The sequence below is a fragment of the Gigantopelta aegis genome, chromosome 3 (assembly GCF_016097555.1).
Source record: "Gigantopelta aegis isolate Gae_Host chromosome 3, Gae_host_genome, whole genome shotgun sequence".
In the NCBI taxonomy this organism is placed as follows: Eukaryota; Metazoa; Mollusca; class Gastropoda; order Neomphalida; family Peltospiridae; genus Gigantopelta; species Gigantopelta aegis.
The window spans coordinates 5,409,035-5,434,850 of NC_054701.1; the positions used below are offsets into that span (position 1 = coordinate 5,409,035).

At 34.9% G+C, this 25,816-nt stretch overlaps 2 protein-coding genes across 4 annotated transcripts in view; one reads left to right on the plus strand and one right to left on the minus strand.

The window, feature by feature from the left end:
• The first annotated feature begins 1,121 nt into the window (after positions 1-1,121).
• The window catches only part of LOC121367429, a 31,870-nt gene continuing 7,175 nt past the window's right edge, over positions 1,122-25,816 (plus strand). Inside the window, exons 1-3 of one of the 3 annotated variants that reach the window (XM_041491594.1) lie at positions 1,122-1,248; positions 18,657-18,759; positions 21,259-21,384. In XM_041491594.1, the coding sequence (XP_041347528.1) occupies positions 18,739-18,759; positions 21,259-21,384 (147 nt within the window). In that variant the 5' untranslated portion in view covers positions 1,122-1,248; positions 18,657-18,738. The remainder of the gene's footprint in view (positions 1,249-18,656; positions 18,760-21,258; positions 21,385-25,816) is intronic. The other 2 variants (XM_041491595.1, XM_041491596.1) reach the window with 2 other exon arrangements.
• LOC121367273 (proline-rich extensin-like protein EPR1) lies at positions 17,395-17,820 on the minus strand. The gene has a single exon (XM_041491386.1). The coding sequence runs from the start codon at positions 17,818-17,820 to the stop codon at positions 17,395-17,397; it is 426 nt and encodes a 141-aa protein (XP_041347320.1).

Sequence of the window (25,816 nt, forward strand, 5' to 3'; positions counted from 1 at the left end):
TTATAAGTATTATCTGTTATTTCTTTTATGTTCATCTGGGTATGAACAACAAACAATATCATCCGCAAAATTATGATAGAACGCCTTCGACAATTCACACAGTTTGTGGATGATTTTTATTTTTCATACCCCAATGAACGTAGAAGAAATAATAGACAATCCTTAAAAATATTTTAAAATAATGATTCAACTTGAAATGACAACTTGACAAGTACGTAATTCAACATCTAATTAAAAAATTTAACTTGTAAGTTATGAAGTCATACCAGGCGTATTTTGAAATCCTTTAGCCTGAGGGCTCCTTTTATTATTAGTATTAATCATTGCTGATATTTATGCACCTCCACAAAATCCAATTCTATATTTTCTACAACAATTACCAGCATGTATCCTCCTTTGCTAGAAGAATTACGGTATATTTGACGCCATCGTATTATCGTTATAATATTTGTGATGTTTCCACGTAGGACTGCAGTACGTCTAGCTAAGTCTATTTTTGTAGCCCACATCATTTATCACATTATTAATAAATATAAACCGAATGATAAAAATACATGTAATACCTTAGGCTTAGTCGGTCGTTTCTTTTTTTCTGTAGTATATTTTACAAGTTATGCAATCGGTGAAATACAATACTATGGCGCGCGTCACTTACGCAATGACGACCGGTCAGGTATAGACTAGGCTTACAGTAACAGCAGATACTGCAACCTGATTGGAGCAACCATTTTGATATATTTGGCCCAGTTTCCTTTGTTTTTGAACGTGGCAGTGATCCTTCTACATCACTTAATTATAGAGTTATCGAAATATAGATCAAATGCAGAATTTTAAGTCATATGTTTATACAATCAATGGCTATAATTTCAGTGTAAAAAGAACCACACACACATTTGCTATTGACATACGAAAGCACAACAGTAAATATGTTATTGCACGTAATCGGCTAGCCGCGGCAGTGTGTAGGACACGTACTTCTGTATTTAAGACGCGTTTATTTTTTTGATGTGACATTATTACACACAATATATTATTACTAAATTATGAATTAATGTTGTTCAAACAGAACTAATGACTCACGATTTAGATGACGTAGATATAGTTCATATCATATAATAATCAGCCCCCATGACGTCACTGGTTCAAGCGGACGCCATTTTGATTAGATAGTGGAAGGAGTTCACTACGGTAGACGAATTTGTATTATGACAGACAAACAGGGTCATATTTTTCAGCACTATTGTACCAGTAAGTATTTTACCATGTATTCTTCGTTGTGTCAACATATTACAAACAAATGTTAACCAGTTATTTGTTTATGAAGATTTCGACAATTATTCCCGCTCTCCTAACAAGGTCAACGACTGTTGAAAACGAAAAAAGGGAGCAGTCATTGTTTTACTCTGTTGACTGCGTCATATAGTTGAGTCATGACGTATCATCAAACTACGTGACCATAAATCATAATAAATCATTATTGGGTGATGGTGGTGGTGATATTTGTTTTAATCATGCCAATAATTAAATAAATTCTTTAAAGTAGCCCATGTTTTAATATATATAGGCCCCTATTTATTTTATTTTATTTTTTTGGTTGTCACAAGTTTAGATCATAGTGTTGCAAATACTGTCCCAAATACTGTTATAAATATGATATTCAAAGATTTTCACACCTTTTGTAATATATATATTTATTAAAGGTCATATTCTAATTCAGTCTATATTTACTCAGAACCAAAATGTTAACAACTACAAAAAATTACTCTCCTACTTTTAATTACCGTTACATTTCCCCCAAATTTTGTCCACACACAAGTTGTGAAAAAACCATTACAGTGACACAGATTCCACATATGAGACTAACGATGTCGCCAGTATCGACTTTGCTGAGATAGCAAAATACATGCAGTTTTCTGCCATCTGCCATTTTACTTTTTTTATGGAATACTCTTCAAGAAGGGTGAAAGCCTCCAAAGTATGTGACATAATTAATATAAAATCAATGATATTTAGTGGTATATTTAAACAAACAAAAAATAATTTTAAAAATTAATATGACGTCATCACGTTTGCTTTTATATCATAACTTGTTATGACGTTGCTAGATTAAGTCATATCCTTTCACCCCTCTTGGAGAATATTCCATAAAAAGTCAAAATGGCAGCCGGCACAAAAGTACATGCTTTTTGCCCTATGTGATCTCAGTGAAGTCAATATTGGTGACATGGTAATCATCTAGTATGTGGAATCTGCGTCATTGCAATGGTTTTTCCTAGATTTCTGTCAGGACAAAATGTGAGTGAAATCTAACGAAAAATAAAGGTAGGAGAGCAATTTTTGTTAGTTGTTAACATTTTGGTTCGGACAGTAGAAGCAACGCTAAGGTTAACGGCAGTCACTTTTCGGACTCTTGTTTTTGCTTCATACACAATAACATATCCAATGTTAATTTTTTTATATGATATATTTGACAAAAGGTACTTGATTTCTTTTATCTTTTAAAACTTAAAATTAATATCTTGTCCAGAATTATGAAAAAAAAAAAATACAAGCCTGTAAACAGCGTTGAATGCTTGTTATAGAAAATTGACGGGTCAAGGTTTGTCAGCCATTTTTAATTTTAATGTGAGAAGCATTGTAATAATATAGCTAATTTTGAATTTGATGTCACTTTGCATCTCCATACAAAAAACTTAAACTGGGTACACAATGTTTCCGTTTTAAGAATGCTGGAAAAATTCAAATGCAAAATTGCTATTGAATTATTATTTTTTTAACATTACTAATGTACCTGAATGTGTTTGAAGAAAATGTTGTCATTAAAAAGTTGTACCTTTTACGAAATATGGATTCCAAATTAAATTACGGTAAGATATGCTATATTTATTGTGTACGAAGCCAAAACAAGGGTGCGAAAAGTGACTGTTGTCAACCTTAAAGGGACATTTCTGAGTTTGCTGCAATTTTTAAGATGTTATCGACTAACCGAGACTTTTTAACGATTGTAATTACATATCAAATATATTTTTCTGCATAAAATATTAGTGGCTGTATATTAACCTTCTGACTACTGCAGGCGAGATATCTCAGTCGATATACTGTACACTGTATACAGTGCATTCCCCAATTCATATTTCCCGCCGTTTTGCACACGACACTCACCGGAAACAGGGATCGATAGCTGATTGTGACAGCTAATTTTATAATAAATTTGATCGTTTTACCAACAACGAAAATTACCAAATATTGCAATATGAATCTTAGTTCGGGTTTAAAAAAAAATTCTGGTCAGAAAACCTGTTATTGGGAATAATGGACATAAATACTGGACAGCTGGCCACAAATGCCCGTAAGTAAACGCAACTTTTTGCCTAATTTTAATCACCATTAGCCGATCTAAAATAATACAAATTACAAAAAAAGACACGAAAATAATACTTACCGATTCATATATGAACTTTATTTCATGTATTTATAAAACATTTAAGTGAATATATGTGAGTAAAAATTATAAACTTGTACCCACTCAACGTGGTTTTTGTTAAAAATTAATCCAGTAGTCTAAAGGTTTCTGTTTCTGACCATTCTAATATTTGTACTAGGTTAAATTTCATTTTATTTCCTAAAAAATGTTTTTTCATACGTACAAAATTATTTGAAGACAATATCCAGTTTGGGCTTCTTACAAATATTTAGATGACCAGAAACACATTGAATATACAGACACTGATATTTTAAATAAGAAAATATATTTAATATATAAGTTTAATCGTAGAACTATTTTATTAGTCGGAAACATCTTACAATGCAGCAAACTCAGGAATGTCCCTTTAAGTGACTAAAGGCACATGCTTCACATTACTCAATAACATGCAAACTCGCTATTTTGTACAAAGCGCATGTTACCAAGGCAGTACTTTGTCTAAAATCCAGGGTAACTTTTCTTTTTTTGGTGTGGGGTGGGGATTGGGGGTTGGTAAAACGGTAATCATACCATTTCTTTTCTTTTCTTCTAAATATTCTAGATGGAGACAAATAAGGACATTTAAACCCCATGTTGAGTGGTACAGCCATTATTCCCAATCACTGTTTTCCTAACCACATTTTAAAAAAAACTAATTTCAATTCATATCCCAATATTTTTTCTTATTGGTAAAACTATCGAATTAGCTGTTACAATCAGCTATAGATTCCTCCCAATGACTGCAACATTCTGCCATTATTGTCTGTGTTCTATTTGGGTGAAAATTAAAGGAGAGTGGCTGTGCAACCCCCACACCACCCTTTAAAAAAACAAGAAGGGACAATGTTTTAATATTATTTTAATAAAGTCTTGAGAGTTTATCAAAAACAATAAAGATTTTTGTAAAGTGATCCCCTAATGTAGGATAAAAAATTATTTTCATTTTATTTCCATCTTCATCGAATAAATTGATCGTTCTATCACCAGCTGATAAGAAGTAGTTTCATTTTAATAAAGGCAGTGTATATATCAGTGTTCTCACTGGGTGAATATTAAGGGAGGGTGGCCGCACGACACCCCACCCTTTTAAAAAAACCCCTGAAAAGCAACCAAAAATAAAGAGGGAAAGTTTGGTTACTAGATATTGTTGTGTGTTGGTCGACTTTTTGGAAAGACATACTTCTTATTTTGCACCTTAGTATTTGGTACTGAAAAGTTGGTGCGAAATACATGCAGACTCGTCTTTTATGTACCGTTAGTTGAATCGGAGATGTTTTCCAGGGCTGACCCTCTACAGTGCCAAATTAGCCAATTGCTAATTTTTATACATAATGGCTACAAAATTTAGTCATTGGCTAATAAAATATTCATCAAATTAACCACATTTTAATAAATTTCAAGGTAATACTCTTAATTTTAGAAAATTGGCTAAATGAAAACTTGTTCCAGTGTGAGCCCTGGTTTTTGGTCTGACATTAACAAGTATTCATTTTGCTGAACTGATCAAACTTTTACTATTATTATTTTAATAAAGATTTTTGTAAAGTGCAGGCTCTAATCTAGAATTGAAAAATTAGAAGTAACTTCTCCCTTCCCAGAAGAAAGGGGAGAAGTTTGATAAAAATAGGCGAAGTAAACATTTATTGGTACATTTCGTAACGTTTCGCCTGTTTCCACATTCAATTGGAAAAATTCAGAATTTTACATTTGGTTCTAATCGTAATATTTCTATATAAAATACTACTTGCAGTCAGTGACTGCCATTTGTAAAATCTTCAGCTGAAAACAGCTCCCCTGAATTTTGTATGCTAGTCATTGCTTTCCTCAGAAATTAGCATTTAACTTAATTGTTAAAATGTAAATGTCACCAAACTGATAATAATATACAACAATAAAATTAATCTGTTCATGTCAGGCATAAGTGTACAAGCGACAAATTCGACAAACCATAATTTCCATCCCCTAACAACACGCAAACATTTTGAAAGTAAAACTGATAATTAAATATAACTAGTAAACAGGATTTCTGCCAGAGGGTAAAACGGGTATGGCACCATACAGTCCTCTACAAAGCAAGTTTAAATTTACTCTTCCCTGGCCAGTAAAGTATAATATTTTAGTCGCCAGACACTTATATTTAGTAGCCAGCTAATATATACTTGTAATTAAATCGATTTATCTGCCATTTGGTTCTAATCGTAATATTTCTATATAAAATACTACTTGCAGTCAGTGACTGCCATTTGTAAAATCTTCAGCTGAAAACAGCTCCCCTGAATTTTTTATGCTAGAGTCGTTGCTTTCCTCAGAAATTAGCATTTAACTTAATTGTTAAAATGTAAATGTCACCAAACTGATAATAATATACAACAATAAAATTAATCTGTTCATGTCGGGCATAAGTGTACAAGCGACAAATTCGGCAAACCATAATTTCCATCCCCTAACAACACGCAAACATTTTGAAAGTAAAACTGATAATTAAATATAACTAGTAAACAGGATTTCTGCCAGAGGGTAAAACGGGTATGGCACCATACAGTCCTCTACAAAGCAAGTTTAAATTTACTCTTCCCTGGCCAGTAAAGTATAATATTTTAGTCGCCAGACCAGGGCACAATATTTCACGCGAACCGCCGTTCTGTTCGCGTGTCGGTTACGCAAAATTAAATTTACGCGAACCGCAAATTGGTTACGTCATGACCTGTAAAGGTTCAGAAATTAAAGCTTGCAAACTTCACGATTACAGGAAGTTTATTCATCCAAACATACTACTACTAGTACTAGTGTTCCGACAAATGTTTAAGGCTGAATTTTAGATACTTTATGCGCAGCAAACCAGTAAACAATATTATATTGGAACAGTTGTAACTTGCGACCAGTCTAAACTTTAAAAAAAGTTTTAAAAAAATGTGCTCAGACCACTAGGGACGGCTAAATTATCTACTGCTATTTTATCTCTTAAAGGTATATATGTAAATATAATATTGGATTGGCTATAATTTTGCATATGTTAAAAACAGTTTTAACGTAAACAGGAATCCAAAAGTGTCACAAAAATTAAAAAATACTAACATTGCATAATGAGCTTTAAAAAACCCAAAACATTTGGAACGTCACTGTAGTATAGAAGTACCATCAATAAAGTGAAAGTAGCATAGCCAACGCAAAACGTAAAAAGGAATCCCTCCAAATGGTATGTATATATTTTAAAGGCATAGCACCCATTACGCACAGTACGCATGTGCGTAATGCAAAAACAAAATCCGGTAATAGGTCGAGGCTGTCTGTAATTGTTCTATAAAATATCCTCTTAAAATTGACTCGAAAAAAGATTACAAAAAAAAAGCCTCCGAAAAGACTCAGACTGCATCTACAGGCATCCTGATTTTCAAAATTTTCACATATCCCCGCTCGGGCATGCCTTTGGCGTGCGTAATGCTAAGAACATTTCTGGCTACGCCCCTGTATTTTGTTTCAGTACTTGGGCTGATATTCAGTTCTTTTATAATATTTCAACGTAATTTTGAGGTAACCGATCAGGTAACCCACGGGTTACGCAAATATAATTCATGTAACCGAACAATTGGTTACCTAGGTAAAAACCACGTGCACCGACTTCCGGTTCCCTCAGATTTCGAAATATTGTACCCTGCAGACACTTATATTTAGTAGCCAGCTAATATATACTTGTAATTAAATCGATTCATCTGCCATTTTACAGCACATTACTAATGTAGTAATTGTTATTAGGAATGCATTGGAATGAACTCGTGAAGAGGTGATTCGTAGTTGTTAAATAGTAATTACAAGTTACTGTTTGTGTCCAGTTCCACTAAAACAGTGAATGACTGTTAACTATCATTATCAAATTGCGTACCCAATAATTGTATTAAACGAATTTAAGCGAATTACTATTATAATGGCACTGCTAAGATATGCATTTAAATTGCAGTACTCATTAAAAGTTAAATAAAAGCATTGTTATGATATATACAAGGCTTCAACGTGTTACTAGTAGTTACCAATCGGCTACCTTACTTTGGTTTAAATAATATTTATTTTCGTCTTGCCTTGTAAATCCATAAATACTGTTTTGTAAATAGTTATGTCTTTAAAGCCGTCTAAAATCGAGTCATGAAAATAGCAACATGTTTTCATCCTCCACTGGTGAACATGACTTCCGACGTGATTAAAACGACATTCACGACTGGACACGTCGTTATCGTGGAGGGCCGCGTTATCACGATAAGCACGAGACGATTGAAGCGCAGCATAACACATATACAAGTCAACATTTAAAATAATTAACGTTTGAGTTTCAAACAGACAAGTAAAGACATACAGTGGCTCAACAATCTCATTTTAATACATATATAAAACCTGGCTCTAAATGGGATAGGACCGACTTGATCCAGAACTGAACTGGGGTAGAATTATTTCCAAACGCTTGATATTCAAGTTAAGGGAGATAACATCATAACGAAGTATTACCTCCCCATTAACGTCACCGTGTTTACTCTTGAATACTGGAAATTGTTATTCAGTCTGATTAACATGTCTCAAACTTTTATTTTTCAAACAAACTACTGATAGAAAACATGTTTTATGGAAGATAACTTGCTACTGGTCCACAGTGTTTTCCAATGTCCAGTTTTCTTTACAGATTAAAGTAAAATTATTGGACAGTCGCCAACTGGCGAATGTGATTTTATTTTTTAGTCGCCATGGCAAGTATTTTACTCGCTTTGCCATCTCCAAATATTTTTGTAGATTTTTTTTTTTTTAAGTTAACCTTTTGACAAAATTAGTTACTCTCATCATTACTGTATGATATTCTTAACCCTAACCCTAAACTTAACCAATTTTCTTTCTGGGGTTGACTGGTTGAATTCAATTTCATTGCACCATACCCAAAACTTTCTTTCTTGCAGAAAAACTAGCAAGTAAACAAGTAAATAAACATAGCAGTATTGTTTTATTTTGACATTGGTTACAATTAATTTGCCAGATTGCTACAAAAGCAACACACCTCACCCGCCTGATCTGCATATTCGTGATAATTTGGAACACCTCGGCTGATTGCGAATAAAATAGGCTGAAGTGTTCCAAATGATCGGAATATTCTGATAGAAGTACGACTTACGCTTACATATGATATATCCAATGAAAACAGTTAATATATGTTATATTAATTAAGGAAGACACCACTGTTTCCTTTTTTTAACAAAAACTTTTAGTTTCTGTTTCAATTTGTAAAAAAATTATATAAATTAACAGTGTAAACTTTTCACCTTGCAAATTTGTTTAGGGGAGCGGGTTTTTTTTAGTTGCGTGAGATATGTTATACGGGCATGGGGTGCGATCGTTAAACGACAGTCACTGCTTCCAGTAATTAAAAAAAACAGTAGTTGATAATGTGCCGTTATGTTAAAATTAAAGTATTAATTGGTATTTTCTGGCATAACTGAAATGAATGTGGCCGAGCATAAACAACGCTTAACTGGTCATAGCATACAGCACCACATGTCACTTTGAAAAACAATACTAGCCTGGCAGGATTTCTGCCAGAGGGTAAAATGGGTATGGCGCCATACCCAAAAATGTTTGCAGATTTGTTTTATAAGTTAACATTTTGACAAAATTAATTAAACTTATCATTACTGTATCATGATTTTCTTAACCCTAACCCAAAACTGAACTCATTCCCTGTTGACTAGTTGCATTCAATTCCATAAAGCCATACCCAAAAATGTCTATCTGGCAGAAAGACTGCCTGGTTTACAGGTGTATCTGAAGAATGTCAACATTAGACTACGACATGTTACGTATTTAATCTCTTCAAAACAGAAACTGGCATAAGTATTAAAATTTATTGGTTGATTTTGATAATAAATTGAACAAGGTATTAAAACATTGCATTAAATCAATTGTACACATACGCAGAAACCATTTCTCGTTAAAGGGACAGTCAAATCAAACAAGAGCCTTATGTGTTGGAGAGATGCATACCCGGATCACCAACATATACTGAAACATTAACAAATGAAAAACGCATAATTTTAGAGTTAATAAAAAGACATGATTATTCCTGCTACCTGGGGACAGCCATTTTGTTTTGTTTTGTGGGGTCCGGTGCTATAGCTTGGGGTGAAGTGACGTCAGCTCTGACCAACTCCTGTATGCATAGTGTAAACAAACACTCTAATTTGCAAGGCACTTCGCTTTCATCAACCTGACTTGTAAAACAACATAAAAGACTTGATAGTATAATAAACTATTTAATTTCAATTTGTATCAATAGAATGAAGTGGAGTTAAAGTATTTTTCTCGCTTAAAAATCCAAAGAAAAAATACATATTATTAGGCCTATTGGTAGAGTACGTTGGAGCAAAAATGACCACTCAAGATACCCAAGTGATAATTTTCTTTTCTTTTCTTTGAGACTAGGTAATTGGTCAGTTTTCTTCTGATTTTAGATGGGAAAGTCTACTTAATCAAGGGTTTTACAGAATTATTTACAGTAATAAAGCAGGACAGCTGATACTGTCCATTACAATTTTAGGGATGTCTGCACGGTTATCACACAATACCCTGTGATCTTAATAAAAGAGGCACATATTTTTTTTAGTGTGTCTTAGACACATCGACTGGGGAATTTTCAGTCCTGATATCATGATATTCAGTGTTTAAAGCACACCACAAAACATTTATGGGTAGTTTCTTAGAATATTATATTACATAGGCTTACCGGTGCAGTTTAATAGACGCGTGTCATGAAAATCTCTCACTGGGCTCAAAATAGGAAGTAAAATATGGCCTGCTGGTTTTTTGTTTGAGAAAAAATATAGCCTGCTCGAAATCATACAGCACAGGGTGGGTTTGGAATGGTGTGTGGATAATTGTGACCTCTGAGATGTATTCTAAAATTTAGAGCATTAATTTTATTAAATTAAAATATAACAGAATCACAAGTTCAGCCTCAGCTAAATATAATAAATACATCTGTCTTTTGAAAAATTGCCTGCAATATTTTTGTAATTTTAGCAGGTGAATTGTTTTTTTCAGCTGCAAGGTAAAATTTTTTTTTACTTTTTGCAAGCCGCTATTTCCATCCGTTACCATGTAACATACTAAAAAATATAGTTTGACTTTTTCCTATGACTTTTTTCTCTTGACTTTTTCTTTTGACTTTATTTCCATTACTTTTTCCTTTGACTTTTTCCCTACAATCCTAATTATTACCCCAACAGATACTCATAACGGGGGAAATAAAAATCGTCATTTCTCATGCATTGGTTTAATGTACATTACTATTGGACGTTTTGACACCAACAAACCAATCACCTTGTCAGTACTAAATATGACATCAAAATTTGGCAAAACACACACAATGACGTCACGTAGTGTAAAGTGTTTACATTTACGTCTTTCTGGTTTCAGTGTTAATCTTGTAATAAAATGGTAGTTTAATGCAATTCATTATAGATTTTTTTTTTTTACAGAATATATAGAACTTTGGGTTTTGAAAATTATCTGTGAACCATGAATAAAATACAAAGTTAAGCAATACTCAGAGCAGTAAAGTAGTTTACGTCGTTTCTATATACATGGACGTGTAGCCAATGTAGGCTATATATTGAAAATAACGGCTTTAAAAAACCCAAATAGCTGGGGTAATAAATAGAATAACAAACTTGGTACCAGTTATTAAATTTATATCTCTTGTGAAATAATGTTCGCTAAAGCTCACTCTGGACATAAATTTGATAATAACTGGTAACTTGTTTATTATCCTCTATACATACCACAGCAGAGAATATTTTGTTCAGTTTCATGTCACTATTCACTATGCAAGTTTCAGAGATTGCTAAACAATTTTAAAACATTAAACAGTAGTTGACTAGAAATATCACTAATTAATAAAGATTTTGAAAACAAAATGTTCCCTGCTAGGTGGTTTTGAAATTGGACAAGTGCTGCATTTCATGTGCTTTGACATATTTTTAAGCAGTAGTTCTTTTACTATCATCTATTTAAAAATTAAAAATGTATGTCGATTATTTTCCAATAATTTTTGGTACATAATTTTACCCTTCCTAACTTCTGGCAGAAAACCTGGATGGGTTCTGATGATCATGGGGCACTGAAGTAAACAAGTATTTTCCATAAATTAGAACCATTTGAGGGCCTCTACATGGTTATAGAGTTGCAACTTGCAGCTACTTAAATAATGGTTCAGCTTATATTACTATTCAAATGCATCATATCACATTGAAGTTTTGCGTCTTGATCCGTTTCTCACAAACTATTAGTCCTACATCAATAAAACTTGGTTTATAATTGCATCAGTTAATTAATTAATTAATCATTTAACTAAAATACAGTGAAACCTGTCTAAAATGGACCCTGAATATACTGAAATCCTGTCAAAACCGGACATATTTTCTCCTATTTAAACCATGTATTAAAACTCTGATAAAACCGGAACCTGTCCATTTTGGAAACTGGACTGATTTTTGGTTCAGAAATGTAAAATCCTTTATTAATTAACCTGAACAAACTGGCGTAGTTTAAACGAATGAAGAGTCAGTTTGACGAAAACACAACTACCAGAAAGCAATGCTGATCGGAATATATGCTGTGCAGCACAGGGGTGGGGAAAAATAAAATTGTCAATCGGTCCCGCTTGATGTCTTCATTAACGGGGTGGGTGGGGGGGGGGGGGGGGGGGGGGGGTGTGGTGAGAGGGGGAAAAAGAAAGGAATAAAAAAAAAACAACATTTTTTTATCACATCAGTGGGAATAAAACACCCCACAAATTGTATATATTTTACATAATGGAATAAATAATATAAAAAAGGAATAAAAGTTATGAATTTAAATCCCATATAAAGTACGAGTATTCAGTACTGTGTCCTGAAAATTCATAAAAGATCGCACCGTTGAAGCGTTTGACAGCCTGAGCTAGCACATGTTTAGACAAAGAGATTAATAACGTCGTCACTGATTGGATGAAATCTGACCTCTACTGGCTCTTGAAATAGCCAGTACATGTAGGCCTAGCTGTTCTGCTTACTCCCACTTGTTAACAAGAAAGTGGAAACCTTTTGTTAATTTTAAAATCCTTTATAATTATTGGATAGACTACATTGAACAGTCAACAATAAATACATTTATTGATTATTTCAGTATATTTTATGCTATTTCAAGCAGTTTGTATTGCACAAAAGTCTCTTGCTTCCGACAGGGACACTCGACCCGACAAAGCTTCGTACATAGGTGTTGACAGGTGTTGATTATAACCAGTTGCAAACTCTGGGTCGTTTGTTTTAATTGGAGTGTAATACCTTGATGGCTCTCTCACCAAGAATGGTGTTATTGTTAACATCTGTTTTATCTCTTGACTGGCTCAGCAACTTTGACAAAATTAATGTGGATTGACACTACTGTAGGTCCGACTTCAGTGACTGACGATATATACTTAGGCAGACTTTAAAATCACAGACGTCTGAAACACAAGCTATACTGACCACTATTTATTTATTATTTTAAATCATGCATGAGATACCGATGTCTGGGCAGGCCGGTCCACTTGACGGATAAGAATTTGTTCCAATAATAGAAATGGACAGGTGGTTCGGACCGACAAGAATGACAAAAGTGGGACCGGCAAACACACATTTTAAAAAAATAATTTCGGTCTCAGAGATCGAGAATCGGTCCCAGACCGGGAGAAAAGGGCTTTTCCCCACCCCTGGTGCAGCATCCGGTGTTATGTCATGGGTCACCGATTTCCGCAGTCTCAGTTTAGCAGAGTAATTAATGCTTGATTGTTTTCAATTGTACTGTCTGGTGCAGTGCAAATTCTTTTCATCTTCAGACAAATCTCAAATACACTTAATAGTTTCCACCTTTGTTGCATCCCGTCAAAAAACCACCTATATTGACGTTGAAGGTGTGGTGCTGTGCTGTGCTGAAATACAGATCTTGAGAAGCTGGATCCATCTAACGAGAGTATCAGACTAGGGTATATATAGTCCAGTCATCATAGTTTGGTATAGTGGACTCCAGAGGATATGAGATGGTATCAATATAAAACAAAGTAAAGTCTAGAAAAGAGTAGTAGGGGCCGACCCCGCTTCCTATTTCTTCATAGAGTGGGGCAGTCAATCTTCCAGTGCTGCTAGGACAGGCTCAGACATGTAAGAGACTAAACGCGAACAACCGTGGCGTTCCGCAGAATGGCTGTCATATGAGTCATGGAAAAACAAGTCGCCATAAGTCAGTCGGAAAAATGGCGTGGAGGCAAGGAAACTTGCTAAAAAAGACTTGCATGGTGGTGCAGGCCGCATACATCCCAGTAAAAAACTCCATATCACTGACAAAAACAAAATGCAGGATTCCTAAGTCGAGCACATGAAAGCATGTGCAGTATGCGAAGCAAACACGTCTTACCGTGTCAAGCTCCAGGCTGGGAATGTTTTATAATGAAATACTGACACACTGAGAGTAAAATGTTTAAAGGAAACATGTCACGTAACCTATATTTGGCACAAACCATGTACAATTAATTATAAATTGAATCACATAAAAAAAAAAAATTCTAAAAAATTAATTACTTAAAATATCTCCATAAAAACCCCCCAGATACGAGCTCTTAGCAGAAATTGCCTATCTTTAATGAGCAGGGCAATCACGAGGTCCGTGACATCAGAGACGCGTCACTTGATCTGAAGCCTTACACTTAAAGCATTATTCCGTACCACTCATAAAGAATCTTAAGACTTGCACAGCTTACCAAAACAATGAGTGTTCGTTTGCAAAACGTTTTGCCGTATCAATTTGAGCTGTTAGTAAATGAAGAAAGACACACATTTACTTAAACAGTAATACTGAAGAAAAAAGGATAGCCGGTCGACCAATTTACAGCCCGGAGCCCGAAAGTAACCCGGAGACAAAACCAAAACTCGGATGCTAATGCCGAGGTGTATACTGTTCATATTTGGCATAAAGATACACCTCGATATGATGTATTTAAATATGTAAAAAATATAAATGTAGGACAAAAATGTTTTAGTTTTTTTTTTAGAAAATATCGCATTTTTCATGTTCGGGGCTGTACATAATGAAATCTGTATGCACAGTGTAAACAAACGCTCTAATTTACAAGGCGCTTCACTTTCATTAACCTGACTTGTAAAACAACATAAATGACTTGAGAGTATAATCAACTTTTTAACTAAATATATTTCAATTTGCATCAATAGAACAAAATGGGGTTATAGTATTTTTCTCGCTTTAAAAAAAAAAAAGCAGCATATTATTAGGCCTATTGGTAGGGTGCGTTAGAGTAAAAACGACCACTCAAGATACCCATGTGATAATTTTCTTTTCTTTGGTACTACGTAATTGGTCAGTTTTGTAATTTTAGATGGGAAAGTCTACTTAATCAAAGGTTTTACAGCATTATTTACAGTAATGAAGCAGGACGGCTGATAATGTCCATTAACATTGTACTATAGTCGCGACAGGTTACGCCACAATACCCTGTGATCTTAAAAAACTGGCAAGTATTTTGTACGTATGTCTAGACCGTGGTAATCACTTACCTGGTCGATACCCTGCAACATACACCTGCCAATCAGGAATCACATGTGCAGGCCACGGAAAGAAAGGACCAGTTAACTAAAACAACACTCTGATTCTCAAGTCAGCCCGTGGATGAAACATAATAGTTATTTCGACACCGACAGTAGTGGTTTATTTTGTATTGAACTTCGTGTTACTTTGGGGCTTCGGGCGATGAGGAACGTTTTTGTGACATACTTCGCCCGAAGATTAAAATCATTATTTAAAATTATTTTTGTTTTTTTTAAAAACATATTTAAATACATCGTACTGAGATGTATCCTCATGCCAAATCCTATGTTTGTATATGCCATATTTAATTAATTATTGACGTTTCCTTCTTCGGACGGTGAATACAGATTTTGTTATGTAGGCCTAACATGAAAAATCTCTTCTTTAAAAAAAAAATTTAAAATATTATGCTGAGGTGTATCTTTGTGCCAAATATGTACAATGTACACCTCGGCATTCGCAACCGAGTACTGTTTTTGTCTCTGGGTAATGTTCGGGCTCCGGGCTGTAAATACTAAAATAGGCTGACACCAAAGTACTATGCGGTGTTGGTGTCCAATCTTTTGTTTTGCGATAAAATACACGCGTCTTTCTTCGGATACAATCCTTTGGAAAATGGTAAAAAGACAATCCCGATTGTTTAAACTGTTTATTTTTCCACCCAAAGGCCGCGCAGTACGGCACTGCTGGACTGAAAAGATCGTAAGGCCCTTACTCCATATATAAACAGTTAACAACAATGGAAGAGTACAGCGGCTCTGACGTCACTTCCCTTTTTTTTCCCGAACGCTCACGAATAAATATGTATAAATCGTACTTTGACGTATTTTATTGTTATAAACTTATTTGTATATTATTTTTATATCATTTTGCTTTTAAAATGAGCTATAATATGGTCTCGTGACATGTTTCCTTTAAGAGTAAAATACACACATTTGACTTAATTTGTATTTTATACACTAAATACAAACAGAAAATGTTTCCTCTTTTGCGATAGAAGCGAGAAATACACAAACTTAATTTTGCTAAGAAAGAACGAAAATGTCGAGGCCACCATAGGCTAAAAGTAGGCATGTGGAATTATCTGTCATTTTGCAACCTTAATTGTGGTAAAAACTAAATTACATTGATATTTGTTGTTTTTATTTATGCTATGAGATCGGTTCATAAATAAGAAAGATGTATAACAAAATTGGGATATAACAACATTATTATTTTTCCGACAGTTGCATGTGTTCTAAAATGCGACCCTCAACACTGGATCCTGTCTGAACAGGTTTAGACAGGTTTCACTGTACATAAAAATTGTATTTAGATTAATATTAAAAGTTTTGCATTTAGCTCCATTTCTCACAAACTATGATTGGGAGTGGGAACTATTTTCGCATGCCCCTATCCACAGAGGTTCAGGCACGCCCACTACGGATTTAGCCTCTGACTTCGCCAGTGACTAACTCCGGAGCAGGAGGGGGGGGGGGGGGGGGTAAGTTTGAGGTGGGCGGAATTTGGAAGAAAGCCATTTAGTACGGTCAACGCGAGCGCGGACCAAATAGCAGACACTTCGTAAACTTGAAGTACACTGAGTGGGAGCCGTGCTCTGATTGGCTGAATTTCGATTCCTCGGTGAAGCCTGTTTTTTACCTAAGTCTACAAAGAGTAACTGCATCCAAAAACATGTCCGGACTCTAAAATTTAACCCAAAATAGTTAAGACTGCTCGGCCAAAAGGTTTTAAGGTGATTTTGAGCAATTGAACGGGCGCCAAAGTAAAATGCGTTAGACTGCTTATAAAAAAATAAACATAAGAATTTTGAACTGCTTCCAAAATGTTTAAAGTCTAACTAGCCCAAAAAAGAGGTTGGTACTCACGGAGGTGAAGGAGGTTGGCAAAGGGGAGGACGTCACGGTGAGCCGATGAAGTTGGAGGCGTCAAGATGCGGGATGCCCGGCCGGTAAGTGGATTCTGCAATCAACTTGGCTAATGCTTGATACTCTTTCCCGGCTACGATTTTGATGACTCGATGGAGGGTCGGGTTATCCATTTCTGGGAGTAGCAGTGCTTGATTATAGCTCCCACTCCGGCGTACGGTAAGACAGACTCCATGGCCATCCCGCATCGTGACGCTGTGGACGGAGAAATCTCCCTCTGAAGGGCTTGAAGGTAGCGGCATGAAGGAGCTAAGCTTCGGTTGGGTGAATAAACTCCGGACGTCCTCGATGTTAGTTTTCACTAGCTGGGAGTAGCGCGTTGGTAATTTGCCGGCCTTGAGTGACCACTGCTCCTCAGCTTCAACAACAGGTTTTTGGCGGTTGCGTCGGGGGTCCTGGCTTGACTGGTTGGTCTCCTGGTGACGCAATCGCTTTCCGCTTCGCAACGGCTACCGATCGGGCCTGGGACTCGACTGCGGCACTCTTCCTAGGTGGAGGTGGCATCACAGGAGTCCCGGAGGCCGAGTTCAGAGGAGTTTGTGGGGGCGACTCCATAACTGCCTGGTTAAGGTCTTCCCCTGGTGGTTCCACTGTTGGTTCCGGCTGAGCTGGATCCTCTAGTTTCGCCGGTGTAGATCGGTGCCGGGGATGTTCATCGTAAAGGGCCGCCGCCGGCAGTTGAGCTGCCGGTTTTGCACCCCCCCGGTCCATCCCTGGCGCGTCAGTCTTCCTCCTTCTTCTCTTCCTCGGTGGCTTCTTAACCGGGTCACCGTACACCAAGGTCATGGTTGCCCGTGGCCCGGTGTACGTGACGCGGTATTCCAGCAACGCTCCGTAGGAGACCATAAGTCCCCCCAGGTGGGGGGGTAACGCGAGAGTACACTGACATACGTCCATCCTCATCGTGGTCAATTTCGAAGTGCAAGAATCGACTGCAAACTATGATAAGTCATAGATTGATGAAACCTGTTTTATAGTTGTTCCTGTCAAGCCTCTGATAATTAAATGTGGGCTATGCAAATGTTTTTTCAGGTCACCCATTTCATTTTGTATAACCCGTTACAAATATATCACTATGTGAACGGTGACAAATGATATTGTAAAATATTTTTAATATCTTGATGTTTTTTGGCAAGAACAAAAAAATAGGTTATGCAAAACTCTAATTGTGCAACGATTCGCAAGCAAAACAATCATTGGCACAATTTTCAGAGACCTGCCTGTTCATCAGAATGAATGTGAAAAGAATTCAGAAGTAATTAATTAAACAGTTTTGCTTTTTGTTCAATGTTAAAGGTTTGCCTCTAGCTCCTTGACCATTTCTCACAAACTGTTAAGTTCTAGATATTGAAATTTGGTTTGTAGTTGAAATTATGGATATTCATCACCATGCAAGTGACAAAAGTAAAATTTTAATAAAATTTTTAAATAGGATGATCAGTTTATCAGGTTGCATTAATATGATATGAATGCAACAACTGTATCAGTGAAACCAACTAAATTTATGGTAGGCAAGATGTTTATTTTCACAGAATTCTTGTTGGCATTAACGATGACGGTTACTGATTTTTCACATTAACAGTGGCACACAATATTAGTTGTTAACAATGCTGTACTTTCAGATGAGTGCTGAAGATAACTAAAGTTAATATGGTGCTGACCAGCTGACGAAGTGCCAAAGTAAGGACCAGAGATGGATGTCAAATGATTTTGGAGTATTACCTTGTAATATAAAGAAATTGCCACTTTTGTCTCATGAGAATTTTGATAGTGATGCGATTTTTCTGCATTTATCTGCTTTAAGCTTCTTTTTGTTTTGTGCATAAAATGGTTTTCAAAAAGTAGACTTAATTTGATCTGGAAAGCTCAGTGCTCTACAATGCGAGTAAAATACTCGCCATGGCAATTAAAAACATTCCCTGGCATCTAAAATATAAAATCACATTCGCCAGTTGGCGACTGTTCAATATTGTTACTTTAATCTGTAAACAAAACTGGACATCGGAAAACACACTGGACCAGTAGCAATGTATCTTCCATAAAACATGTTTTCTATCGGTAGTTTGTTGGAAAAATAAAAGTTTAAGACAAGTTAATCGGACTATGAATAACGGTGACGTTAAGGGAGGTAATACTTCGTTATGATGTTATCTCCCTTAACTTGAATTTCAAGCGTTTGGAAATAATTTGGCCCCAGTTCAGTTTTGGACCAAGTCGGTCCTGTCCCATTTAGAGCCAGGTTTTATTTATGTATTAAAATGAGATTGTTGATTCACTTTGTGTCTTTACTTGTCTGTTTCAAACTCAAACGTTGACTTATATATGCATTATGCTGGGCTCCAATCATGTCGTGCTTATCATGATAACAATAACGACGCGTCCAGTCATGAATGTTGGAAGTCGTGTTCACCAGTGGAGGATAAAAACATGTTTATATTTTCATGACACGACTTTAGATGGCTTTAAAGACACAACTATTTACAAAACAGTATTTACAGATTTGCAAGGCAGTATTTGATGAAAATAAATATTATTTAAACCAAAAGTAAGGTAGCTGATTGGTAACTGCTAATAACATGTTGAAGCCTGGTAATTATTATCACAATGCTTTTATTTAACTTTTAATGAGTACTGCAATTTAAATGCATATCTTAGCAGTGCCATTAAAATAGTAATTCACTTAATTTAGTTTAATAAAATTATTGGGTACAGAATTTGATAATGATAGTTAATAGTCCTTCACTGTTTTAGTGGAACAGGACACAAACAGTAACTTAGTATTTAACAACTAGGAATTGCCCCTTCACAAGTTCATTCGAATGTGGTCCTAATAACAATTACGGCATTAGTAATGTGCCGTAAAATGGCAGATGAATCGATTTAATTACAAGAATATATTAGCTGGCTACTAAATAAAGTGGCTGGCGACTAAAATATTGTACTATACTGGCCAGGGAAGAGTAAATTTGAACTTGCTTTGTAGAGCACTGAAGCTGAAAAATAACATATATATTTTTTAAAGGTGACTGGCCTCCACATTTCCAGTAGTATTTTAGCAAAATGTCAGCACCTAATGTGTGTTACCCATTATCATGTAACATAATGTACGATTACCATGATTTCTGTAAAACAATTTATGTTGGGTTCCGATAATCATGAGGCATGGAACTGAAAAAATATTTCACATAAATTTGAAATTTAGAGGCCTGTAGGTAGTATTAAACCAAATAACTTCTGGCTGGGTCAAAAATGTATGCAATTTTATTTCATCTAGTACCACTGTGTCAAGTCCCCCTCTAAACATTGTTTCTGTTACGCACACCCCCCATTGTGGTGCGATTTCACCAACATTCTTTCAATCCTCCACCCCACTCCCCAAAGCAATAAATACAAGATTACATACACAGTAGCTGTGTTCACACTTACACTTGTAACTAATTTAACTAAACCAGTTTAAAATGTTTAAACTAATTTAACTAAACCAGTTTAAAATGTAAGTGTGAATGCGATCTTTTAGCTATACGGGTATAGCTAAAACACTTAAGTACTTAAGTATGTGGTTTAGTTAAACTGACCAGTATAACTAAAACTGTTTAAATGTAAATGTGAACACAAACTGTTTTAGTTAAACTGGTATAATGCGGATATGCCAATGGTGTCATGATCACAATAAGCAGTAAGTGTGTTAGCAACAGACTCATAGTCCATTGTTTTAATGTCTTGCACAAGTGAGGATAGCTACATTTCGCCTTTAAACCAGTATAGCTATTACACGTGGGAATGCTCGTCATTTCATTTTAAAAAGGACATGGTTTAGCTAAACCAGTGTAGTTAAAGTTTGTTTTGTTTAACAACACCACTAGAGCACCTTGATTAATTAATCATTGACTATTGGATGTCAAACATGGTTAAATCAGTTTATCTTGAGTGTGAACACAGCTTATATCAGTAGACAAACAACCTGATCAGGACTTTTATTAATTAAAAAAATAATAGGTTCCTTCTACACATTTTGTAACCAGAAAGCATACATAAAATACCCCATGCTCCTAATTGAAAAGATTTGCTGATCAATATGGCAACAGCAGGTTTCTTCTGCTTTCATAGACCCAGTCACAATTGGTATATGTTAGACAGCTAATAGATGTGGATTAAAAATTGGGGGGGGGGGGGGGGGGGATAAATTTCTTACTTTTGCTCTAATTACTTCTGACTTGTTTGCAGACACAGCTTGTTGAATTCATCCCCAAGATGTTGAGCCTGGCGACAGGAGGGTCACATGATAAAGCAGAGTGGTGGCCAGAAAATGCTTCATTGGAACAGGTGCCTGATTCCCAAATATCAAATGAGGTACGATCAGTGCTTTTTCAGGGATAAAAATTTGTGCGAATCTCTGAATCCGATCGTGCAAGCATAAAACATCCGAATCTATTTGGATTGGTGTGAAATATTTTCAAAACTTTATTAAATTGAATAATCAGTGAGTAAAACGTTACCGAATTAATAAAATAAAAAATAGTCTGGTTATCAAGCTTCAGTTTAAACTGGCTTCAAAAGCATAGCATACATTTGAATCTGTGCATGTTCGAAACAGTGGTTTATCGAGACTAGTCTGGCCTGGAGTCAAGCGGTGGTTGGCCCATTTCTATGAACCAAATTGCCAGTGAAGAGAACCGAAAGGAATATGTTTGTTCAGTTCTTTCATAATAACAATATTTCTCAGGAATATTTTTATTATTTAAACATACAGAATAGATGATTCAGTTCTGTTTGGTACATAAAAGGTCCACCACATCGCTATAGTTTCGCAATGCTCGCTTATCTACATTATCTAGGTCAACTACAAACTCGATGGCCAGCTTTGATTTTCTTCTTTTAGCGGGACGCCAGTAGAACTGGGACTACTTGATTTGCGCAGGCACTGAGCTTCTCTCGTGATTTTGAACAAATTTAACTGTCTTGATTAAGGGGTCGTGTCATATCTCCAAAACATATTTATATCCATAGAGGTATGGTTCAACACCTTTCCAGGAGTTTGTGGGAGATTTGTCTTGAAATTTTTACAGTGGCCAGCAGTTGGCATACACATTACATGTAAGGGGGTGTTCATAATTATGTAATGCTCTAGGGGTAGAGAAAGAGGGTGTTGTGTTTGATTTACGTAACATTTATCAAGACTGTGTTATTTCTATTCATTACTTAGACCTAAAAAGGTGTTTTATATTTCAATTTTTTATTTTTTTTAGCTTGGGCGGGTAAGGGTTTTGATGCCCAATACCCGCCCCCTGCACATGCACCCGTTTCCTCTTAAATCAGTATGCTCTAACATTGATTTTGTTAAACCAAAAAACCTAACTTTACCCTTTCCAAACGAAAGAATATTTATTTGAATTTGTTGATTTTAACACACATAAAATTAAGAAATGAAAAGTTCATTGTCTACGTTAGTGTATTTTATTTTAAAAATATAAACATGATCAATGTGTTACTAGTATATAAACTAAACTTTGAAAGTTCTACTAACACTTTATAAAATATTAATTCTGAAATAGGAAGGTACGATTGTCAATAATACGTTGTCAAGATCAACCCGATTTTAACGAAAGACTTTAGTACTGTATTCTTAACCAAACATTCTTCGTACAGTGCAAGATTTCTCATTTCATTTTTTGAGACTAACCCTACAATTTCAAATCCACAAGCGCACGTTAACTGAAACTGACAACAGGCTGTCGTTTGTGCTTTGCCGAGCAATGGCGGTACAGGCGACGAATCGAGCGTATACTTTTGACGATCTCCGTTCATAGCTAACACACAAGTTTTTTTAAAAGTGCATTTGTGCTTGTATTTCATATTTGTACATGATGTTATAATATGGTAACCAGAGAATGTAACTTTAAGTGTTCCCAAATTTAGTAAGACATCAAACATTTCTATGTTAGTTCGCTGATATTATGTTCCTAACCTTGAATCCTGCTCTTTTAATCAATAAATCTTTTTGTCAGTTGTGAAAATTTGCTTCAGTAATATCCATACAAACATTGAACCAATGAGCAAAATACATCGGCAAAAGTATCCCATGCACTGTTTATGAATGAGCAATCTTCGAAAAGTAATGGGTTACGTTCAGCCAGACTGGTTTGTGCGGTTTATGGTAAACCAAATGGTCACATTGGAAACCAATCAAATAGTTTGCGAACGTTAGCGAAACATTTGCTGGCTGAACTTGGGACTGGTAAGACACCTAAAAAAACACTGACTGTAAAGATAAAATGGAACCAACAACTAAAAACTGTTAGTTTTGGGGGGGGGGGTTGGGGGGGTTTTTAGCTTTAAAATTGGATAAAGGGCAATTCCACGGTAACGGAATTACGAGTTGGAGAGATATTTCAGGCATTAAACTCAGCTAGTCCACATAAGAAAAATTATCATAATGATGTAACTATGTAATACACTAGTACTGCACTAGTCCTTGTCATGGGCAGAAGTGAGACTCCCTACTGCAAGGTGTAGTGCATGAGTACTTAATTAAAGTTTGGTAACGGAATTACGTAAAAATGGACACCATTTTTACAGGCACCGCAAAACATCAACAAACTCTGAAGTATGATGAAATAATTATTTATCTTCATGATGGAATGATGACCTAATGACTTGTGATTAACAAAATAGAAATTATATTACAAATTATCTTTTCATAATTTTGTTGTACAACATTGAATGCCGGTAACGGAATTACACAGTTCGGTAACGGAATTACCGCTCTGAATTTACTGTTGAAAAATAAGATTTATTTACTTTAAATTTGATTTGCAAATATGTTGCATAATTTTATAAGTTAAATAATAATTCAGTATACTTGTTTCAAGCAATCATATTAATATTTCAAATGATAACTAGTTTCAATATCGGTAACATGTACACGTACATGTATATGAGTGGAGATTTAAACTAGCGCTAAACTGTGTACATATTACATAGTAAATGTTTAAAATGTTTGACAGCAATTGAAAAAAATTATTGAACAGTGACATTGTTAATAACAAAGAGAATTACACCAGGTCAAAGGAACACAGGCCAATTAAAATTATATAGACTGACTGTCAAACATCTAGATTGTATTACGATAAGTGAAAGATATTATGCCTAATAATAAAATTCCTCATCTATCTGAGGTTATGGTAACATACATGACAACATTCAAAACACCAGTATTTTCTTCTTTGGCCAACCAAACATGCCATCTTTCCATTTTAAGAATTTTACTCAGATTAGATTTCCTTGTAAAGACAGGATTAACACTATAAAACGGTTGCTTTCTTTTTGCCCATTATATACATTTAAAAGCATAATGTTGGTAATTAGAATGATACTTTCCATTTTTTGGATATCCTGTAATTTAAATATAAATTATTAAATACATGTACAGTCAATAAATGCCTTTGGATAAAGTAAAATTAAAGTTTGCTTCAAGTAGATATGTTATGTTACATTTCCACTTTCTGGACCCTATATATGTTTAAAGATATATGTACAGGGCTTGAAATAGCGGCCTGCAAAAAGTGATAAGAAGTCTATTTTTAAATCTTGCAAGTGAAATAACCATTCACCTGCTAAAATTAACTCAAAATCGTGTCATTTTTCAAAAAACAGATGTACATACGATCATCTCATCTTCTATTTAGCTGAGGCCGAGCTCATAATTCTGTTATATTTTAATTTTATAATGCTCTAAACTACACATCAGAGGTCCTAATTTTCCACACATTGTCCCAAACCCTACATTCACGTTACAGCAGGCCATTTTTGTTTCACAGCAGGCCATTTTTGTTTCACAGCAGGCCATATTTCTTTTTGCCTGCTATTTAAAAATAGTAATAATGGCAGGCCATATTTTACTTCATATTTTGAGCCCCGATATAATTCTAGTAGGTTTTGATTATAACTTGAATTTTGTCATGGATATTGCAGATGTTTAGTCAGCATAATGAAGCTTTTAAGTAGTACTATTTGGTTAAAGTTGATCAGATTTCCTTAATTTCTGTATTGTTAATGGATGACATTTATATTTGCTATGGGTGTTCTGCAAATGCATTTGGAGCCACTACTAGTACTATTACCATATGGATTTTTAAAAAAGATTTTGTATATCTTCCTATTGTTACATCACTTGATGTATTGGTGTATATGGATAAGAGTGTAGCATTTTAGTACTATGTAGGTTTATATTAAAGTGTTTCTTGACACTATATACCAAAGACGGTAACGGAATTACAAACCTATGGTAACGGAATTAGATATGTTTACAGCTTTATAATTTTACTAATAATATATGAATTTGAAAGTAAATGTGTCTGATTATGTTCATTAACATATACTCAGAGAATATGAGTTGATTCCTTGATTACATATAAATGAATAATACAGTCTAACCTTTTGTTTGTTTTCGGTAACGGAATTACAAACTGATTCTATGTTTTCTAATTTCTCCTAAATCTAAAAAAATAATTTTTGTTCATTAAAGTGGATTATGAAGTGTAGTACTTTGTTAGTGGTAAAACAAAAACACTAATAAAAAGAATATTACCTTCAATTACATGGCTGCTGTACATAAATTCAGTGTGTATTACGGAAGTGTCATATTTTTAGTGTGACGGTATCCTCATAAAATAGCTAAAGTCAAACACAACCATTTATTTTACAATATTTTACTTATCAGATTTGGATTCTCCAGACATTTTTACATTAAAAACAATCTTAATATATAAGGAATAATATGATT